A 23,367-nucleotide genomic window follows, 5' to 3' on the forward strand; every position below is an offset into this window, starting at 1 on the left:
GTGTGGAGTTTGCATGTGTTCCCCGTGCCTGCGTGGGTTTTCTCCGGCACTCCAGTTTCCTCCAACATCCCCAAAACATGCAACATTCATTGAACACTCTAAATTGCCCCTAGGTGTGATTGTGAGTGTGACTGTTTGTCCCGATGTGCCCTGCGATTGGCTGGCGACCAGTTCACGGTGTACCCCGCCTCCTGCCCGTTGACAGATGGGATAGGCTCCAGCAATCCCCACGACCCTTGTGAGGATAAGTGGCTATGACACGTAGATTTAGCCCATGTGCTAACCCTGACTCTCAGGTATTATCCCAATTTTGTTCCATTTTTTTTGCACAGCGGACACTTGTCTGACTTTGTGTTGATCCCAGAGTGGCGCCACCGTACTCAGCTCGAGGCCTTTCTCAAATCCCTTCCAACGGACGACACGTTTCTTCGCCACGCAGACGGCCGTTTGACAACTGCGCTCAGCGGAATCCTTGCGAGGAATCGCTTTCTGCTTTAGGCTCCTCCATTAACGATTTAGGGAGGCAGTTGTTGTTTGGATTTTTTTTTTTTTTTTTTTTTTTGGGGGGGGGGGGGCGACAAAATAGCTCCCATTCCACATTTAATAGCATACCGCGCGAACATGACGGTTAGCCACAGGAGGCGATTATGAAAAATACGACACTAAGCGACCTCTTTTTTTCTTTTGGCGTGACAAGGACGTAGACGCTTCATGCTCGTCACGTACATATTCCACGCGAGCTCCGCTTGGGCTTCTTTAAGGTTCCTTTTTTTCAATCCCGGGAGCGATTCGACTTCAGATCTGAGAGATCGCGAGGCGGCGTTGAGGCCCCTGTGGCCGTTCCCCCGAGCTCTCCAAATCTGAGCAAGCGCTATTAGATAAGCAAACGGTCATACATGATACATGGCCGCAAGACCGCTGCGATTGGCTCGTTTTTCGTACAACGTCTAGCGCTGAGGAGCAAGGCGGGCATCTTGGAAAGCATCTGAAGGACTAAACGCTCTCTGCTACTTGCAATTTTCGCCATTTCACGAGCAGAAAGATAAAATACGGCTTGGAAGACATCGAAATGCAAAGTCCTTCAGGACTCTTATCAGTTCTCGGTTCTCGGCAATGTCAAGACTTGTTGATATAAATGTCTGATTGTCGTTTTCGTTTCAGGGTAGTCTTCTTCTTCCTTGTCTTTCGGCTTGTCCCGATAGGTGTCGCCACGGCGTGTCACCTCTCTAACACCAACCGCCCTCATGTCTTCCCTCACAACATCCGTCAACCTTCTCTTTGGTTTTCCTCTCGCTCTCTTCCCTGACAGCTCCATCCTCATTCCTCCTTCCACCGATTCCTCACTCTCTCGTGTCTGGACATGTCCGAACCATCCAAGTCTGCAACACCCTCAATTTTGAGTTTCAGCCTCATCGCTCGACCTGATAGTCTTTTCACCTCCAAGACATTCTTAGCCAGCTCTTCCCTTCAAATAACCCCGACTCCATTTCTCTTCCCATCTGCTCCATAGTAAAATAATTTAAACCCTGCTCCTAAACTTCCAGCCTGACTACCGTTCCATCTGCTCTCTTGGATGCACAATATATCAACCTTTCTCCTAATGACCATGTCAACCGACTCCTGAGCTTTTCTTGTCATCGTCCCGACACTCATTTGTAGGCTCTGTGCGTTCCTCTTCTTCCGCTTCCCTCCTCTTCTTTATTGCTAAATACCGCGACAAACAAAAAGATTCAGTCCGAGTATTTTTCTGCGATTGCCTCGGAACCAATTCAGTGTGTACCCCGCCTCCCGCCCGTTGACAGCTGGGATAAGCTCCAGCACTCGCGCGACCCTTTGTGAGGATAAGCACCTCAAAAAAATGAATGGATGGATCTTTGCTATTTTGTTGACTTTATTTCTAAAATATTTACATACGTAAAAATGTTTTATTAAAAACTTCATTATCCCTTTCTTGTCCAAAATTAAAATTCTTCTGGGGAAGAAAAATGTTATCAGAAAAAAAATTATTCCTGCAAAGAATTACAGAAAACATGAGTTCGCAATGGAAAGTATTTCTTGTTTTACAATATTTCCAATAAACTAAGACTTTTCCCCTATTTCTTTTCTCCCCCCAAAAATGACCAAGTTTATGAAATTATTCTTTTAAAGATCATCCGACTTTCTTTTCCAAAACCCTCACCTTTTTTCAGAAAATATTTTTCCCCCAAAATATCTCATTTTATACATACTAAAAAAGAAAAAAAATCTGCTTCTCCCCCAGAAAGAATGATGTGTTACCCCTACCAAAAAAAAAAAAAAAAATCTGTTAAGATTTGGAGGGTAATACATTAATGTCATATCCTCACAAAAGTGTCAGTGATTTGATTGTAATTTCATCTTTTCTGACTGACGGGAAAAAACGTGTTTGGGAAGACATTGAAAGGCAGGGATGTTGTCGGGGAATTTAAAGCACTCCAATTTCTCTGTATCCGCGTCTCAAAGACGCGTCCACGAACGACGGCATCTGTTTGTAGCCGATATTGTAAAAAGGCGCAACTTTTTGATCACAATGCGAAATGATGCCGCTGCCCCCCCCCCCCCCCCCCGAATGGCGGATGAGTGATGCGCGCTGGCATGAAGCGGAGCACGGCATCACATTACGACGACCGGCATTTCTCCACAATGGTGAGCCTCCATTACAAGGCTTTGCTAATCCATCCATGAAAATCCATGTCCAAAATGTGCCTTTTGTGTATAATCCTGACACAATTTATGTGGGATTAGAGATGAGAGCAACGGAGGGGAGCCTACTGGGGAAATAGACTACATCATAAATATCAATGTCAGTGTGCTGCTCATTTAAAATCCTTGGGGTCTTTAAAAAACAGCCATTAAAAAGAGTTTTTTTGTTGTTTTGTTTTGGTTTTTTTTTGGGGGGGGGGGGGGGGATGCTTCCAAAATTCTAAAAGGATGGCTCAGTCTTAACAGGAGCGATAAATCAAAAGAGCAACAATTTACACAGTCATCTGATATTAGTGACTGATTTTTTTTTAGCTGCTATGAATATTGTCACTTATTATTATAAAGAGGACGGACGACGTGAGTTTTAAAAGTTGGCCAAAAGCAAAAGGAGACTTTTTTTTTTCTTTTAAAGAAACTGAATTTCTTGGACAAAAATACAATCTTATTCTTGTCAGAAAATATTTTTCACAAGCAAATGAGAATTATTTCCATTTGAATTTATTGTCAGAAGACCATTTTTTCAAATACATCAAAATTTTTTTGAATCTGACAATTTCCCAGAATCGCTCACTTTTATTGCAACATCATTTGAAGGAAACAAATCAAAGTTTTATTTTTAGAGCTATCAAGATTAAAACTTTATTAGATAATTTTTTTTAAAAATATACATTTGTTCCAGTAAAAATGCTGCTTCATTTTGGCGGGATTATATAGACTGCTTTTCTTCATAATAATTTATTTTAAAAAAATCTGCCTTTTTTTTCTAAATATTAGACATTTTTTTTCTAGAAGAAATGTTTTAATTGAAATAAATTTGCATTTTTTTTAAAAAAGGGAATTATTCTTGAAAAAATTGATCTTCATTGTTGATTTTACTATTGTTGATATTGGTAGAGGTGACACGGTGGCTCAGCTGGTAAAGCGTTGGCCTCACGGTTCTGAGGACTCGGGTTCAATCTCATCCCTCTCTGTTTGGAGTTTGCACGTTCTCCCTGTACCTGCGTGGCTTTTCTCCGGGCACTCCGGTTTCCTCCCACATCCCAAAAACATGCGACATTAATTGGACACTCTCAATTGCCCCACGGTGTGATTGTGAGTGTGACTGTTTGTCTCTCTCTATGTGCCGTGGGATTGGCTGGCAACCAGTTCAGAGTGTATCCCGCCTACTGCCCGATGAGAGCCGGGATTGGCTCTGTCACTCCCGTGACCCTTGTGAGGATAAGCGGCTAAGAAAATGGATGGCTGGATATTGGTAATTTTTTCCTCTTCTCCATCAGCGGACTCCATTGCATATGGTGACCAGTCATTATATGGACGTTTCCCCTCCTGCCGGCAACCAGCCAGTCAATAATTACGGGCTCGTCGAGACTCTCCCTTGGGCAGCGGAAAACTGGAGGTGATTGGGAGTGAGTTAAAAAATAATAATAATATTAACAACTAAAAAGATAGAAGGGGGGGAACAAAGTTAAACTACTGGGATTACTTTGACTGCCTCCCCCTGTTCTCCTTGCGGTCTGTCTTTCATTTATGAATTTGGGCGCATCATTGATCTCATCTAAATTTCAGGCGGCAATGCAAACACCGCCGGTGACCTTCAAAGTGGCGCCGCGCTTCTGTTATCCTTCTCGCTAAGAAAAAAAACAAAAACAAACAAAAAAAAGATTATTGAAAATGGCGCTTATTCGCCGCGTTCTGGCATCAATTTCGGTTGCCATCTGTGCACGCGCCACTAAATAGTTTTTTTTTTTTTTTTTAACGACGGAGCAATTTAGTCCCAGACGGGCTTATTCTTATGCGGCACTTATGTTCTGGAGCTTCTATTTTAGGGGGTCTTTGTCCAGCTCACGTACGTGTTAAATTCTGGTGTTGCTCATTGGGGGGTGCACCACCAACAACCCGAGATCTGGGACAGCTCGATGTTTTTTGGGGCTTTTTTTTTTTCTTTTTTCCTCAAGTACTTCTCTATTCTTGAAAGATAAACAATTATTGTCAATAATTGACTTCACACGCTCAAAACTGCAGTTATTACTGTTATTATTCCAGAAAAAAATGTACACACTACAAAGATAAACTAACTAAATAAATATTTTTTTTGTGGGGGTGGGGTGGTAAAAAAAAGAAAAAGAAACTCCTCCCCTGAAAGATTTTTTTTATTGAAAAAAAAAAGAAACTTAGTAAAATTCATGCAAGATGACTACTTTTTCCCTCTAAAAAAATGTAACTTTTTTCTCCAAAAACTTGCCCTAAGAATGTTTTCCACAAAGAGGAAGAGGCGGTAGAAAAGTTTTCATCCAGCTTCTCGGGACGGTCCCTAATCCTGGTGCGTTCCTACCCACGTCTCTAGACCTGGGGCATCTTGGTGAAAAAAAACGGAAATTGCCCCAAGGTGTGATAGTAAGTGCAACTGTTGTTTGTTTCCATGTGCCCTGCGATTGGCTGGCAACCAGTTCAGGGTGTACCCCGCCTCCCACCCGTTGACAGCTGGGTTCGGCTCCAGCATTCCCGCGACGCTTGTGAGGATAAGCGGAAAAGAAAATGCATGGAAGGACTCATCAGACCACAGAACATTTTTCCACTTTTCATCACTCTATCTTGGATGAGCTCGGGCCCAGAGATGCCGGCGGCGTTTCTGTGTGTTGTTGATAAATGGCTTTTGCTTTGCATAGTCGAGTTTTAAATTGCACTTGTGGACAAAGCGCTGAAGTGTATTTACTGGACATTGGTTTTCTTAAGTGTTCCTGCCATGTTGTGATATTTTTAACACATTGATGTCGGTTTTTGATGTAGTGCTGTCTGAGGGATCGAAGGTCACGGGTATTTAATGTTGGTTTTTGGCCTCGCAGCTTACATGCGGTGATTTCTCCAGATTCTCTGAACCTTTTGATGATTTTTTATGAAATCCCTAAATTCCTTCCAACTGTTCGCTGGGGAGCATTGTCCTTAAACAGTTTGACTATTTTGTCACACGCTTGTGAATGGCTGAGCAATTCAGGGAAGCTCCTTTTCTACCCAGTCGCGGCCCCCGCCTGTTCTCAATTAGCCTGTTCCCCGGTGGGACGTTCCAAACAGGTGTTTGATGAGCATTCCTCCATTTTATTTTACCACCTTTCCCAGCTTTTTTTTTTTTTTTTTTTTTGGAAAAGGACTGCCGAGTTCCGTTCGCCTGCATCTGCCACAGGTTCCACCTTGGGGTTGGTTCAACATATGAACAACATGTGATATCCAGGGTTGTTTTCCAAACTCAACTGTGCAGGTGTGTGTGTATAGCTGTCCACCAAGGTGTCCAACATGATATATCTTTACCTCTGATTTGAAGTACAAGGTACATTTATTATTTCAAATTTTAATCTCCAAATGGAGCTCAATAATGTGGCAAAGACACTACAAGAGGCTGTGGCACATTTCCATGCGCCTTCGTGTGAACGGTGGCCTCCTGTAATTACACACTCTGATTGACTATTCTTGTTCTACTGTTCCCAGTTATAAAAAAAAATAATAATAATAATAATTAGATTAAAGGCAGCGACATGGTGGATCAGATGGAAAGAATTGGTTTCACAGTGCTGAGGACCCGGGTTCAATCCCAACCCTCCCTGTGTGGAGTTTGGATGTTCTCCCCCTGCCTGCGTGGATTTTCTCCGGGCCCTCCGGTTTCCCTCGCAAATTCCAAAAACATGCAACATTTATTGGACACTCTAAATTGCCCCTAGGTGTGATTGTGAGTGTGGCTGTTTGTCTCTATGTACCCTGCGATTGGGCGGCAACCAGTTGAGGGTGTACCCCGCCTCCTGCCTGTTGACAGCTGGGGTAGGCTCCAGCACTCCCGAGACTCTTGTGAGGATAAGCGGCTAAAAATATGGATGGATGGATGGATGGATGGATTAGAGGAAATGATGGAGCCAGAGAGGAGTTATTTTTCTGAACTAAATTTTAATAAGATTCTACTATGATGTTCCAAACACCGCGACAATTGTTGTACTATATTTTCCCGCCCACCTAAATATACAACATTTTTATAATTAAAAAGGGGAAACTATTGCAAGTAATGTAAACCTGTTTGTGGAGCTCCATAACCCTTTCCCTAGTTTTCTGCGTCGTAGTCAAGTTCCCAAGGTTCGGGCTCACTTTGCATGCAAAACAAAGCGCACGTGTCTATTGAAGACAATTTCTTTTCCGATTGTGGTCGTGAGCAGAGGGGAGGGTGGTGGAGGCAATTACGTGAAGTCTCCAAACAGGTTGCTCCACAGGACTGTGTATTTATTTGTCATTTATTTTGGTAATTAGGTGAGCTTCCGCCAGCGAGAGGTAGGCAGCTTAGCTTTTGTAATCTCCTGCTTTTTGCTGCAGGCAGCAGAAGACTTTCCGAGCGCAGCTGTTTGTCTCCAGCATACCGTGGTGGGGGGACGCTTTTGAATTCTTTGTTATTTTCCATAAATTACCCGCGTGTTGTTTTCTTTAAACTGGCCTCGGCGCTGGAGTGTCACACGGAATTGTCTGACAAGCATAAGAGCGCACTTGCAAGATAGCTTCGCGTATACTCTTCCGAATCCTTATAATGAACTGTTCTTTCGACATCCGCTCCGGCAGGTCCAGAATATTCGTGATATTATATTATTCAAATCCGATCCCTCTTTATCTTACAGTTAAAATCCGGCTGCAGTGTGGAACCTTAGAACCGAGAGAGCTGCGTAGACCTCGCTGCGTGGGCAAGACAAGTCATCTGTCTTTTGCTGATCTCTGGTTTCAGGTTGCATAGGAGCTTGGGGGGCGAGGGGGGGGTCCTTAAGCTCAAGACATTAGTCACCGTGAAGATCAGGGCATAACTCACTCAACATGCCCAGACAAAGCCACCTACCAGGATCTCTCAATAAAGTCCTCTTATCTGCAAAAAGATACAGTTCCTATTGATTTTTATTGGGGGGCGGTAAACGTCTAAATAATGGATCAGGATTCTACCACCTTTCCTTTGGGAAAAAAAAATAAATAAAGGACAGCATATGAGAAACACTGCAGGCTGAGGCAACTCAAGATGCCAACGAAATTAAATCTGCAGCGGAAATTCTACGCTAATTTAAATTTGGCAAACTACACCGTTGCCCCTCTGCACGATTTAGAAACAAATTTAGTTGCGACCACAAAGATGTCACCCAAAAAAAGTAGCTTCAGATCATGATAACCGCTGAGCGAGTTTCCATTTTAAAATTTAAAAAAAAATATATATATATATATGATGACGGTTTGCAGGATCTCCACGATCCGCCGGGAAAGTGACACTTCTCGTGAAAGTGCCTCGATCCACAGATCTTAAAAAATAAAATAAAATAAAAAAAGACTGGATGGCTAATTGGCCACCAAAACTGAAGTCGCCGTCCGCCATCTTGATAGTCCCAAAACAACCATGCCGACTTGTGCGTTAATAGCCAGTTTCGTGGCTGTGAGAAAACATTCCACAGGTAAGTGAGAAAGATTTACTTTGACGCTGTTAAAGTTTGTTTGTAAAGGTTTTTTTTTTTTTTATTTCTGATAATCTTATTTCACATGAACAAAGTTTTGTTCACGGTCGTCGTTGTTGTCCACAATTCACTCTCTGCTTCACCTTTATAGGCTGACGTTTTTTTTTGTGGAAAAGCAATGTAAATATTTTCCCAAACTTCATCAGTAGATAAGCAAGAAAACAACAGATTTTCTGTTTAAAAAAAAAAAAAAAAGAATTCTGATGAATTTCATAATACAGAACTCTGTTTTTATAACAAAAACATGCTTATTTTTTTCCCATGTTACGATGATAATGCTTCAACGCGTATTTTGGGAAACGTTAACATGTCAGGGAAATCAGGCCCAAGGTAATATGCAAGGTTTCTTGCGAGTCACACAGTGTTCTGTCTTTCTTCTGCACTTCGCCTTTTTTTGGCTTACCAAGTTAAATAAAAAATTCTTCATGTTACCGGTACTGCAAAAATGTCAAGCTGACACGACTAGTTTGAATTCTACATGCCAAACTTTGAGGAATAATCCAACCTGTAAACCGTGTCCTCCACACGTTTTGGGAATACCAAGATGGCGGCCGATGGCTAACAAGTGACACCACTTACAACTGTGCTACATTCAAGAAAACTTGGATTTAGAAAAAAAAAAACCAAACTTCTTAGCATGAATTTAGGTAACAAAAAAGCGTGAGCAAATGAAGAAAATAAAAAGAATATGAGATTGGTTAAGGGATCCACACGATTGTCCACAGAATCGACACCGTTTGCGATGTTCCGCAACACGTCCGCCGCCTTCAGGTCTCTTGACGGCTCCCGTTTTTCGGCACAATGAATGCACTGTGACGCACGCGGCCCTGTCTTCATTCGACGCGATGAGCTGCTCCGTTACGCAACGATCCAGTGAAGCGCGCGGCAAGCACTTCAGAGGCTGTTTGTATACAAATCATTTCAAAGCAATTTGCCGTAATGTAGTCCCATTTATTTGGTAAAGTCACCTCTTAAAATGCAGATTCGGTGAAAAGGTATTTTTATTGTAATAACACTTGAATCTCGGTGGGGGGTTTTGTTCCCCCTTCTTTTTGTACAAAGAAGAGCCATCCAGATTTTGTAAACAAAAAAAGCCACCCAGGACGAAAGTGTTTCTCCCCGACTGTCACAAGTTAATAAAGCACTTCCTGTGAAAGGAGATGGGGGATGGTTTGGTCCTCCAGTCTCAAAAGCCTGCACGTCCATCCATCGTGCGTCCATCGACGAGATCCATAAGGCAGCCGGACGTGACACCCCAAGCATCCAAGAACGCAAACACTCGTAGGGATCAAAGCCGAGGAAGCAGCCGCGGGCGTCACCTGACCTGAATTCAATTAAAGCTTTCCAGGCGGATCAGAAGGGAAGGTTGGTTGTGGTGGTGGTGGTGGGGGTCACAAAGCAAAGCTCAACGCTGTCTCTGGCTGAACTGAGATTGCGATGGAGGAACATGAAACATTGAATGCCCCCCCCCCCGAACTCCTCTGTCGCACCCCTCCTCCCTTCTCAAGCTCAATAATTCTCCCACATATGCGTGCGCACAAAGCCCACAGGTCTTTTTTTTTTTGGTTGGCTCAGCCTGTGGGCAAATGTGATTTTAATGAGCCCCCGCTGAATAGACACGAGGCGGCCCACCTTCTCACGCCAGACCGCCGGCTCCAGGCAGCCTGGGCATTTTTTTTTTTTTTTTTTTTTTTTGCCGGCCACTTCGCAGCGTGGCGTCGTACTCAATCTGCGCGCGCGTGTGTGTGTGTTGAATGACGACATTGGCAGATGTAGAAAAGTATACGCAATATGCCAGAAGCAGCAAAGCTTTGAGGAAGGTGTCGAGTAACTGGAAAGCGATAAAAAAAAAAAAAATGCCGCCTTGAGATACGAGTGAAAAGACTTCCGAGGATTCCGAGATACGAGCTGGCCATGGGCTGAGTTTTTTTCTTTGACTCGTGAAGCCAAACTGGAGATGCAAGTTGACACCTTGACCGTCTAGCACTTAGCCTCATATATCCATTTTCTTTGCCGCTTATCCTCACAAGGGTCAGCTGTCAACAGGCAGGAGGCGCAGTACACCTTGAACTGATCGCCAGCCAATCCCAGAGCACGTAGAGACAAACAGTCGCACTCACAATCACACCGAGGGGCAATTTAGAGTGTCCGGTGAATGTTGCATGTTTTTTGGGACACAGGCACGGGGAGGACATCCAAACTCCACATAGGCAAGGAGCCGGGATCGAACCCGGGACCACATGGATGTGAGGCCAACGCTTTCCAACTGTACTACCTGTCATGATCCTGCCGCTCCAGCACGAGCTGTGCGGGTGCGCAGAATTGAGGCGCACACCTGCGTCTCACGCGGGCTGATTAGTCCGGGTATTTATATCACCCCGATGACGAGTGGTGGGCGCGAGTTCCTTGAGCTTCATGTCCCGTTCGAGTGCTCCGGGATCCCTGATCGACAACCCGTGCGTACCGACCTTCGCCCGTTCTCCGACCAACCTTGTAAGCCTGACTCCTTTGATACTTCTGCCCGCTTTGATCGTTCTCCTGCGTACCGACTCCTGCCTGCCCGCTCACCTGCTCCCAACTACCGCTGCTGCACCGGACTGCCTGCTCGATCCCCGACCTCGGCATATAATAAACATTTCTCCTTGAACTACCTTGCATCGTCCGAGTCCTGCATTTGGGTCGTACTCTCGTTCCGATGGGACGTGACACTACCGTGCTGCCTTGCCTCATATCATCAGTAAATATTCTTTAAAAAAAAAAAAAAAAAAAAGAGAGACTTCAAGCTGAACAGTGTCACTACCAGTTGGAGGTTACTTAAAAAGTAAACATAAAACAAGAACAGCGTAGTTGGCAAGACGCACACACCGCCTTCCTGGAAGAAGGTGTGTCTGTGGGGGGGGGGGGGGGTTGAGAGAGAGCGAGAGAGAGAGAGAGAGTGGAACTTACACGCAGACGGTGCATTTATCGGTACAGGCGTGCAGATGAATCCTTGACGTGTGTGAAATACTTTTAAAGTGATTGCACATCATCAAACTGGTTAATATCTTTACATTCTCTTCCGTTGTCTTTTTATGACTATATTTTACGGCGATTGGCTGGCAACCAGTTCAGGGTGCACCGCGCCTCCTGCCCGAACGCAGCTCGGATAGGCCCCAGCACTCCCCCGCGACCCTTGTGAGGATAAGCACCTCAGATAATGGATGGATTGATGGACTATATTTTACAAAAGATTGCTGCTTGTATTCTTTTTTTTAAAAAACATTTTTTTGCCTGTGCTTTTTGAGGACTTCATTGCTTTTCCGTTCATTTTAATAGGGAAATATATTTTGAGATCAGTGAGAATGGTCATAGGTTAAATTAAGCTCGTATCACAAGGCAGCTCTATATTATCCATCCATCCATTTTCTTTGCCGCTTATCCTCACGAAGGTGGCGGGGAGTTCTGGAGCCCTTTCAGATGTCATCGAACAGGAGGCAGGGTACTCCCTGAACTGGTTGCCAGCCAATTGCAGGGCACATAGAGACAAACGGTCGCACTCACAATCACACCTTGGGGCAATTTAGTGTCCAATTAATGTTGCATGTTTTTGGGATGTGGGAGGAAACCAGAGTGCCCGGAGAAAAGCCACGCAGGTACGGGGAGAACATGCATACTCCACACAGGCGGGTCTCGGATTGAACCCTGGTCCTCGGAACTGTGATTCCGACGCTTTACCAGCTGACCCACCGTGCCGCCAACTCTATATTATATACACTTAATTTTTAATATCTTGTATGCAAATAGCTCGCGTCTGCCCGACCATCAAGTGTGAAATGAACCAAGAGCCGAAGCATTTTTGCGATCTGTTTTCCTCAAATGTTTCTAAGTCGAACGTTGACGTTGGCAGATGGCGCATGGCGTATTTATTGTGCCAGCGACAGGAGCAGTTTCGGGGAGGCGTGGAGGAACTTAAATGGGGCATTTTGTCAAAGTATGACTTCTTAACGACTTGTGTACAAATAGTCGGGCCTCTGGAGTCCTCGCGAGTGCGCATTAAAAAATTTAATTGATGAACAAAAGAAGCAGTAGATGACTTGTGATTAGCGGCAAGTATTCAAATGTTCTGCAAATTTGTTGACACGTTGATGAAGTTCTGCTTCTGCGAGTGAAAAGATTTTTATTTTTCTTGACACTCTCGGTTTTTATTAGTTGCCGGCAGCTGAGCGGGTTGCCTGAGACAAGACTGCCCCCTCTAATCCATTCATCCGTCCATCCATTTTCTTTGCCGCTTATCCTCACGAGGGTCGCGGGGAGTGCCGGAGCCTATCCCAGCTGTCAACGGGCAGGAGGCGGGTGGGGTACACCCTGAACTGGTTGCCAGCCAATCGCAGGGCACATGGAGACAAACAGCCGCAATCTCACCTAGGGGCAATTTAGACTGAATGTTGCAAGTTTTTTGGGATGTGGGAGGAAACCGGAGCGCCCGGAGAAAACCCACACAGGCACGGGGAGAACATGCAAACTCCACACAGGTGGGGGCCAGGATCGAACCCAAGTCCTTAGAACTGTGAGGCCAACGCTTTACCAGCTGCGCCACTGTGCCGCCCCCCTCTAATCCTGAAAAACAAAAACGAGTGCAAAGAGACATGTCGGCAAAATACTGTGAGCTGTTTTAAATTGTGAAAAAAAAAATCCATAATGTCACATTTAACACATGTGGTGTGCTTATTGCTTATTATGTTTCGGATGGATTTAACACAGCAGTAGAGGTAGGCCCGCATATGAAAAAAAAAAAAAAAATATATATATATATATATATATATATATACGCATTGAGTTGTGCAGTTGTGATAATACAAGTGAGGAATGTGTGAGGTTAGAGTCATTACTCAAGCAGCAGGTGTGGGCTTTTTAATATGTTCAAGGGCATCCTGATAAAGTGTCTGCATTAAAAAAAAAACAAAAAATTGCACTGTTAACGGCTATCTTCCACTATTTTCAATGTAGAAAACGTTCTCCTATGTTTAACGGACAAGGACATACAAACTAGAATGTTTCATTCTTATTTGTTTCATGCAAAAAAAAAAAAATAAATAAAACAAAGCATTGTAATATGCATATCAGCCCATTAAAAAACATTTTAGCGATGGATCACCCAGAAGCGTCTTTCTGAAAAAGGACATTCTGGGCATTTTCCAATCCAAATTATCTTGCAAGCCCATTTGAATGACATTGAAAACCATAAAAAAAAAAATGGAAAGGGACCTTTTGGCTTTTTCTCGACTGAGCGGCTGTGGAGAGGAAATCTGTAAACAACTAAAATATTGGGGTGATCGTTCTAATATTTTCAGATGTTGAAAAGATGGTCACATAAATTTTTCGTGATGGCTGTTTTCAGTTTCCTAACATTAACCATTGTTAAAGTTTTTTGTCCATTATCCATTTTATACTGTCTTAAATCATTCAATCAATTCAGTCAATTTACATGAAATATGAACATCAAATGCCATTTTTTTTGAGGGGGGGGGGTGTTAACAATTATTTGGGGAAATGTGTTGTCCAAGTCTTATCATGCACGTAATAGCTCTTTTGAGAACTTGTTTAAGTGAATAAAATGAGGACAGCTGTTCTACGTCGGAGATGTCAAACTCATTTTTGTCATGGGCCACATTGTAGTTATGATTTCTCTTGGGGGGGGGGGGTGTCCTGACTGAAACCATATAAATGTGTAATTGGCTCGCCGTGTTATTACATATACACAACAAAATTTAACTAGGGTCAAAATAAAACCAAGATGTGTACTGTAATTGGACAGCGCGCTTGATTTCTCATTCCAAAACTAGTCCATAAATTTCACGTGTAAATATGATGAGGCGGTTAAAGATTTTGACGGTTTCACGGTCATAATGGCTCTCTGAGGGGAAGTAAAATGTGGCCCGTGACAAAAATTGGTCTAAAATGACAAAAAAGTGGTTGGGGATTGAATAATTAAGCATGTTTTTTTCCTTTCTTTTCATTTACTGCAAAATACAGACTACCGCCAACAACAACACACACAAAAAAAATTACACTATATTAAAAAAAAATAAATAAAAGCACAACTTGATACCATTTTCAGCTCATTTTGACATGTCAAGTACTACTGTATTAAAATTTAACCAGGGTCAAAATAAAACCAAGATGTGTACTGCAACTGGACTTGATTTCTGATTCCAAAAGTAGTTCATAAATTTCATGTGTAAATATGATGAGGCAGTGAAAGATTTTGATGGTTTCAGTCAGAGTTTGACACCCATGCTGGAGTGAAGAAAACGGCAACGAGGTGAAAAAAAAAATAAAATATATATTTTTAAAGAATTAAATATATACTTTAAAATGATAGCAACATATAAATACATGTAAATGTAAAAAAAAAAATCAACTGAATAAAATCGTATCATTCGATTTCTTCACTTGTTGCCAACGTGGAAGTAGTTCCAGAGCCTGCGCAGCGCGGATTGATACCTCCCCTGGCGTGTATAGTGCGCGGCGGAGGCGGCGAGGGAAAGTCGTGAGGTGGAAGAGGAAGGGGGAGGGATCGGAGGGGGGGGGCGCTAGTGTGGCGAGTCAGCGACCGCGCGGAGGATCCGCGACCGGGACTCAGTCGCCAGATGGGGGCTCGGCGAGCTAGCGGGAGCTCCGCGTACCACCATGCCGACATTTGGACTACCTAAAGTACACAGCAAACCTCCCAAACTTCGGGATTAATCCTCTTTTTTTTTTTTAGGAGGGGGGGGGGGGGGAAATACATTTTTAAAAGGTACGTGAAATCTTTTTTTTCTTCCCTTTTCTTGTTGTTTGTTGTTCTCTCGGTGCTTTTTCGCGCAAGTAAAAGTGCGGAAAAGTTTTTTTTTTTTTTTAGGATTTTCCGAACGGATTCACGTCGCCCGTGGAGTTGAGACGAAGCCTTCGCCCAAAGTCAATTTAGTTGTAAAAGTAGGGCGTGGGATTTTTCGCGTGCATTGTTTGAATAAGAGCTCGTTTTGTCCCGTCCCCCCCCCCCCCCGTCTCCGTGCGTTCGGAAAGAATTCCTCTCCCGCATGAGGTGGATGTTTGGAGTTGGGGGATGGGAATTCAAAATACTTTAAAAAAAAAAAAAAAAAAATTCTTCTTCAAGCAGTTCACTTTCCTCCCCCCAAAAACATATTTCAAACGATTGGCGTCCTTTCCGGCCACCGCGTATCTCCTCGTTTGAACTGAAGCTTCTTTAAACTTCTTTCTGATTCCCTCACAATGGTCGCCCACGAGCAGCAGATGGTTCTTTTGTACCTGCAGGCTGTGTGGGTTGCACATTCAAGGTGAACACTGATTACAACTACGCGAGAAATCAACACGCGCACACTTGTAAATATTCTTTGCCCCCGGAATATATCTCAGATGTAATTTATTTATTTATTTTCAATATGTCGGGGAATTACTTTTATGACCGCACGGGGACAGGGAGATAAAGACATTCCGCTATTCTCGTGGCATATCTGATGGTTACATAGGAATGCGTTTGAGAAATTGAATATATTTGCATGAAAATACGAAAAGTGGTTTATGGGCAATTTGTGGCGTGCGCTCGTGACGCGCGTGCATGCATGCATGCAAAAAAAAAAAAAAAAAACGAGTTAACGAGTCACCAGGCTGTAAATGATGTGATAACTTGGAACTGCACACGTCACACCGTTTTGAAAAAGTTCCCATTGCTGACGGAAGTGGGATTTCCGCACAGCATTCAGGTGGAAATTTTATGGAATTGTCATATTTGAGTTCAAATGCATTAATTGGACATTCTAAATTGAGATTGTGAGTGCGACTGTTTGTCTCGATGCGCCCTGCGATTGGCGGGCGACCAGTTCAGAGTGTACCCCGCCTCCTGCCCGTACACAGCTGGGATAGGCTCCGGCGCTCCCCCCGTGAACCTCGTGAGGATGAGCGGCAAACAAAATTGATGGACGGATAGCTCGAATGCATGCACAGAAAGCATTGGTGGTAAAAGTTTTATTTTGAATAATGAAATTAGAACCCTAGTCCGCCTTTTTTTTATGTTTAGAAATGGTACACGGAAGAGATTTTCAAGCATTTGGGACCTTGCGGCACTTTCACACGTAGCATTCTTGGTGTATCCGTTAGTAGAACAAACAAACAAAACAACGGATCCTCCCACTGATTGTCAAAATTTGACACCACTGTTGGTGAAAAGACCTTTTTTTTTTTTCGTTTTGCCCATCCGTCAAGGATCAGAATCGGAATCATCTTTAAGTGTGTCCGAAAGGGGCGGAACGGTGGCGCAACTGGTTGGAGCGTTGGCCTCACAGTTCTGAGGACCGGGATTCTAATCCCGGCCCAGCTTGTGCGGAGTTTGCACGTTTTCCCCGTGCCTGCGTGGCTTTCCTCCGGGTGGGCACTCCAGTTTCCTCCCACGTCCCAAAAACATGCAACATTAATTGGACACTCTAAATTGCCCCTAGGTGTGATTGTGAGTGCGACTGTTGTCTGTCTGCGATTGTCTGGCAACCAGTTGAGGGTGTACCCTTGTGAGTATAAGCGGCTCAGAAAATGCATGGATGTCAGAAACACAAGGAATTTGTCTGCTTTGTTTGGAGCACTGAGCATAAAAACATTTTTTTTTTCTTTCTTTCTTTTTTGTGTGGATGATGATATCGTCTCAATGTATTTTCTCAGTGTGAAATCTGGGCCTGTTTGGTCGAGCACAAAACTAAAATTCAGTTGTAGGAATGTCAGCCGGTGTATACGCAGGTTGAATGGAACTTCTGCCGTCTAGTGGAGGAGCATTTAATTGTTCTGCATGTAAAACCGTTTCCAGGCGCAGTTGATCAGGCATCGCTGGTCTCGGTCAGGATATTCATGCTCAGATCATATTTGGATGAATTCCCTAATCGGAGTTCATTGATGTGTCTCCCTGAAAATTATTGTTTTAAATCAAATAGCCAAGATCCTGCTCAGTTTTAGGCATGTGTCCTTGAGACCTTTTTGGGTGTCCTGTTATAATAAACTTGTATACCTCATTTTGAGCCGATTTGGTGAAACTAGTGTCGGAGCCAAAAGTACAAGTCCTAGAATTCATCCAAAATGGCCGGTTAAAACCAGATTATCCTTTCTGTTCAACTTCAGACAGGACACGGCTACAATTGCTACTGCGTCTAGCGAGATGCATTACATAGAGAACCCCTAAACGCCTATCGATTCCGACGAACAAAAACAAAAAAAAGGTCCCGTAAAGCCTCGGTTCTCGAACGTCCCCATTTTTGAACAAATCGGTTTTCGAACAAAAAATTCAAGATTTTTTTGCATCTGTTTTCGAATAAAAATCGGTACTCGAAGGGCGCTGTATTGTGCGCGCCCAGACCAGCTGACCCAGACGCGCTTTGTTGTGAATTCCCACGTCGCCGAAAAAAACCCGGAAATAAAATATTGCGCGCGGCCAGACCGGCTGACCCACAACATGCTTTGTTAACATATCTACTATCCAGTTTATTATCAGGAAAAGCTAAAAAAAAAAAAAAAAGCTTTAAAAAGCCAAATTTTTAGACTTGGAACGCATTATTTCTTTTGCCATTCATTGTAATGGGAAACATCGATTTGTTTTTTTTTTTACCAAATCACTTCTCGAACCGTTTTCTGGAATGGATTGTGGTCGGGAACTGAGGCATCACTGTATTCGATTAGCTCATAAGATAATGTTTTAGTACATTTTAAATGCGAGTAATGTGCCGATTGTACCAACAAAACTTTGTTAATTGAGGTCGCCTGTATTGATAAATTCCCTCATCCCTAACAGGAGTTGGGTTGTTAATTGATTTTCAAAATTTGAAGCTTTCCGTGAGACTGTTGAAATGAACCGGATTTTATGGGAATAAAGAGGAATAAACCAGGAATTTAAAAAAAAGGTATGCTCATTTTAGGGAACTTAGTTGTGGAAAACATGTTTTAGCGTTAGCCCGACTAAAACGAGCAATGTGACACATGGCTGCCATCTTTGTGGAATTTTCTAAATCGCAGAATGAGCGCTTCAAACGCCACTAAAATCAGTCATAAATCAATTCACGAAAGCACAATTGATTGCTGACCTGTTCTACTGCTAACACAGCTCTTTTCACCCACCACTGGAAATGTCATGGTAACTTTGATGCATCGATGCCTTGGAATTTCACCCCGTACGAGCGACGGGTGACTATTTTTAACTGAAACTCATCACCCAACGGGAGGGAGCGACCGAAATGACACAGTCGAGGACATACTTTGGAAAAAAAAAATCTGTTTTATTGTTTTGCGTGCCTGTTGCTACTGAAACCACGAGATTTAAGCAACCTACAAGTGCCTCCGCTTAAGAGTTTTTACTAACAAGCTGTTGCTTCATCCATTTTTTCTCTTTGTGCTGAAAGCAAAATATGAGGTATGCTCAAGCTTTGAATATGCTATTGTCTGTGTGAAGTGGGAAAAAAAATGGAGTAATTAAGGCAACGTACTGTCATGCCCTTGGAATGTCCTTGTCCTCAGAACTGTGAGGACAAGGCTCTAGCCAGTTGTTTCACCGTGCCGCCCTTTTGATAAAATTACCCCAATTTTGTATTTTATTCCCATGGGAAGCTTTGAATTTGTATAATTTTCAAAATCCACGTAAATGGACTGGCAAATTTGTGGAAATGCACCTTCGCAACCCTAACCAGGAGTCTTTCACGTGATAATAATGGCCTTGTGTTCCTGTTTCCGCAGGTGGTACGTCAGTGACGACAGCAAAAAAAGGTACAATGACGGGGCGGTGGGTGCTTTCACTGGCCACGCTGCTTCTGCAGCTGTTCTGGACGACGTGGGCCGCCCTGCACTTCACGGAGCCACTTTACAATGCCAGCATCTACGAAAACTCCGCGGCCAAGACCTACCTCGAGAGCCACATCAAGATGGGGATCTATGTGACCGACCCCACCTGGGAGATACGGTACAAAATCATTTCTGGAGACAATGAGAACTTGTTCAAGGCCGAGGACTACCTGTTGGGAGATTTTAGCTTTCTGCGCATCAGAACCAAAGGGGGCAGCACGGCCATTCTCAACCGGGAGGTGCGAGACCACTACGTGTTGACAGTGAAAGCATCCGAAAGGGGCACCAACATGGAGTGCCGCACTCAGGTCACCGTGCAGGTGCTCGATACAAATGATTTGAGGCCCCTCTTCTCACCAACCTCGTACAGCATCTCACTACCCGAAAACACAGCCATACGCAGCAGCGTGGCCAAAGTGATGGCGACGGACGCTGATATCGGTACGAATGGAGAGTACTACTACAGTTTTCGCGAGTGGACGGACATGTTCGCCGTGCACCCTACCAGCGGTGTGGTGACACTCACCGGCCGGCTTGACTACTCTGAGACAAAGCTTTACGAGCTGGAGATCCTTGCGGTGGACCGCGGCATGAAGCTTTACGGGAGTAGCGGCTTCAGCAGCACGGCCAAGCTGACGGTGCGGGTGGAGCAGGCCAACGAGAACGCACCCGTGGTCACCGCTGTCACCCTGGCGCCGTCCGACGCCGACCCTGACCCCACCTATGCCATTGTAACGGTGGAGGACAGTGACCAAGGACCCAACGGGGAGATCGCGTCGCTTAGCATCGTTGCCGGCGACCCGCTACATCAGTTCAAGGCAATTAGAACCAGCCCGGGGAGCAAGGAGTATAAAATAAAAGCGATGACAGATGTGGACTGGGAGAGTCAGCCTTTTGGATACAATCTCACTTTGCAAGCTAAGGACAAGGGCAGCCCACCCCAGTTTTCATCTGCTAAATTAATCCACGTCACCTCTCCTCAGTTTAAAACGGGGCCCCCTGTGTTTGAAAAGCCCGTTTACAAAGTCAATCTGAGCGAATTCGCCCCCCTTCACACTCCTGTCGCAATGGTAACTGCTTTACCAAAGCAGCACCAGCTCAAATACGCTTTTGGTCACAAATCAGACCGATTTACCATCAACCCTGACACTGGCTTGATCACCACAACGTCACCGATCAATGCTGACGCGGCTGCTCGCTTTGAGCTGGATGTGACGGCCGGCAGTGGGAAAGTGACAACAAAAGTCATCGTCGACGTGATCGACGTGAATAACAACGTGCCCGAGTTCCAGCAGACGTCGTACAGGGCCAGCGTGGACGAGAATGCACCAGTCGGGACCAGTGTGGTGACGGTGAAGGCCGTCGACCTGGACCGAGGAGAGAATGGCTATGTGACGTACAGCATCACCAATATTAACCCACAGCCGTTTGTCATCGACTATTTCTCCGGTGTCATCACCACTTCGGAGCTGCTAGATTATGAGCTCATGCCCCGGATTTACAGTCTTAAAGTCAGGGCCTCCGACTGGGGATCCCCTTTTCGGAGGGAGGTGGAAGCAGTTGCCACTGTGACATTGAATAACCTTAATGACAATAAGCCACTGTTTGAAAACGTGGACTGTGACGTCACCGTGCCGAGAGACCACGGTGTGGGTGAGCAGATAACGACGGTGTCGGCCATAGATGCCGATGAACTGCAGCTCGTGCGCTATTACATTAAATCGGGGGATGACCTGGATCTGTTTGAGTTAAACGCAAATTCCGGCGTGCTTTCCCTTAGGAACACATTGAGCGAGGGTGAGGCGGCAAAGACGTCCTTCCACAGTTTGCGCATAGTGGCAAGCGACGGCGAACGCGAGACGCAACCCATGTACATGAACGTAACAGTCATCACCGCGCGAATGCCTGTGCAGGTGAAGTGTGTGGAAACCGGCGTGGCCACCATGCTGGCCGAAAAGCTGTTGCAGGGTAGTAAGCTCCACACGCAGGCAGACCCCGATGACCACTTCATGGACATTCACTCCATCAACCGGTACCCGCCACGATTCGCGGACTCCTTCCCGAGCACCCTGGAAGTCAGGGAGGACCTTCCTGTCGGGGGTCGTGTCGCTCATTTAGGCGCCACCGACGCGGATAGCGGCTTCAATGGGAAGCTTGTGTATGTCATCTCGGGAGGGGACACGGAGAGTCGCTTCTTAGCTGAAATGGAGACGGGTTGGCTTTTGGTTTACTCGCCTCTTGACAGGGAAACAAAAGACCATTACACACTCAATGTCACAGTCTATGACCTCGGCATTCCGCAGAAGTCCTCCTCGCGCCTGCTTGATGTCAAGATCTTGGATGCTAATGACAATAGCCCACAGTTTTTGCAGGATTCTTACTCTGTCGAAATAAGTGAGAGCATGCCACTGGGCACTGAGATTATCCAGGTGGACGCGACTGATAAGGACCAAGGCAAGAATGGCATGGTGAGATACGCGATTTTGGGCGGAACGGATCACTTCGCCATCAATGCAGAGTCTGGAGTCGTGACTGTGACCAAGCCAATGGATCGCGAGCTGCATCCTGTGTACACCTTGAAGATTGCGGCCCGTGACCAAGCCGAAAACGAGCCCCAGCTCGTGTCCACGGTTCAGCTCAAGATCACACTAGAAGATGTGAATGACAACCCTCCGAAATTCATCCCTCCGAATTATCATGTCAAGGTGAGGGAGGACCTTCCCGTCGGCACGGTTGTTATGTGGCTGGAAGCCCACGACCCTGACGTTGGGTCCTCCAGTCAGATCCGGTACAGCTTGATGGACAATGGCGACGGGAACTTCGAGGTAGACAAGCTGAGTGGGGCCGTGCGGATTGTGCAGAACCTCGACTACGAAACCCGACAGGTTTACAACCTGACAGCGAAGGCCAAGGACAAAGGCAAGCCCATATCATTGTCATCCACTTGCTTCGTGGAGGTGCATGTGGTGGACGTCAACGAGAACCTCTACCGGCCTTTCTTCCGCTCCTTTGTGGAGAAGGGATTTATCAAGGAAGACGCTGTCGTTGGGACTTCGGTGATGACGGTCACAGCCGAGGACGAGGACAAAGGCAGAGACGGAGAGATCCAATACTCCATCCGGGACGGCTCTGGGCTGGGGATATTCACTATTGACGAGGAAACTGGTAAGTCACTTTGCTTTCCTCAGAGAGTGTTTGAAATATACAACAAAATCTGCTTGGAATGATTAGCGTGGAACAAAGAGATAAAGAGTGTTCCTCCAGGTTTCTTTTTTTCCCTCGTCTTTTACTCGGGGCTGCTTTGCAGGCCTGAGTAGTCATTTGTAGCTGTCACTGTGGAAGGACTGATTTTCTCTCTGAATTTACCTCCTTTTATTTCCTCCCCCTTATTTTCTCCTTGATGGTTTGTATTGTTCTGAGGAATTCTTACATTGTGCCTCGTCTGCCCTGTAATCACTTTAACAGCTGGGTCAAGTTAGCTCCAAAATAAGCAGCCTGGAATTCAGGAGTTCCTACAGCACCCACCCCTCCCCCAACCTCACACCAACCTGATGTAGTTGTTTTGGAACTTGGTTGCTACCTCCTTAAAGGCGCTTCCTCTGTGGCAACACTAAATTTTTGCCCAAATGTTCTACACCGCCACTAGCTTTTTTCCCCTAATGGTTATCAGCAATAGTAGGACATATAGCAGTATCAAGTAAGATGTTCATCTGTGGGTCAAGGACAAAGCTCTCAGGGGCCCATCAATTTGGTGATAAACTGGATAAAAGATACTGTCCAAAAATTGCTAGACCAACAATAACTAACTAGCAGAATCATATCAGACGTATAAAAATAAATGCCACTAGCAGGTGCATGGGTCACGAAATAAACACAGTATTGTACACAAAGTTTTGGATCACCAATTCCAAACTTTTCCTTAACTTTTCTTTCTTTGCAGTTACTAGGATCGACATAATTTTAGTTGGGTGATTCATTAGCCAAAGAAAATCCCTTTGGGGCCAACCATAATGGTATCCGGAAAAAGATACATGAATCCATCACTGTGTAAATGTTTTCGACCCCCAGTAAGTTTTTATGATCTTTTGGTAAGGCGAAGGACTGATAACAGCACAGATAACAGATAACAGGATAATGCAAGCCATTCATTAAAGATTGGAAAAGGGTGGTAGGCCAAAAAAAAAAAAAAAAAAAAAAAAACCTCTTAGGCCGTCGTCCTTTTCGTGAGGGTCTGTACGAAGATACAAAAATACAATACTATGTACAGTCTTAAATCACCACAAGCTTT

At 44.7% G+C, this 23,367-nt stretch overlaps 1 protein-coding gene across 4 annotated transcripts in view; it reads left to right on the forward strand.

The window, feature by feature from the left end:
* The first annotated feature begins 8,107 nt into the window (after positions 1–8,107).
* Positions 8,108–23,367, forward strand: part of fat1a (FAT atypical cadherin 1a) — an 87,158-nt gene continuing 71,898 nt past the window's right edge. For all 4 annotated transcript variants that reach the window (XM_061828898.1, XM_061828899.1, XM_061828900.1 and 1 more), the window contains exons 1-2: positions 8,108–8,174; positions 18,975–22,244. In XM_061828898.1, the coding sequence (XP_061684882.1) occupies positions 8,120–8,174; positions 18,975–22,244 (3,325 nt within the window). In that variant the 5' untranslated portion in view covers positions 8,108–8,119. The remainder of the gene's footprint in view (positions 8,175–18,974; positions 22,245–23,367) is intronic.

Source organism: Syngnathoides biaculeatus, chromosome 9, assembly GCF_019802595.1.
Source record: "Syngnathoides biaculeatus isolate LvHL_M chromosome 9, ASM1980259v1, whole genome shotgun sequence".
Taxonomy (NCBI): Eukaryota; Metazoa; Chordata; class Actinopteri; order Syngnathiformes; family Syngnathidae; genus Syngnathoides; species Syngnathoides biaculeatus.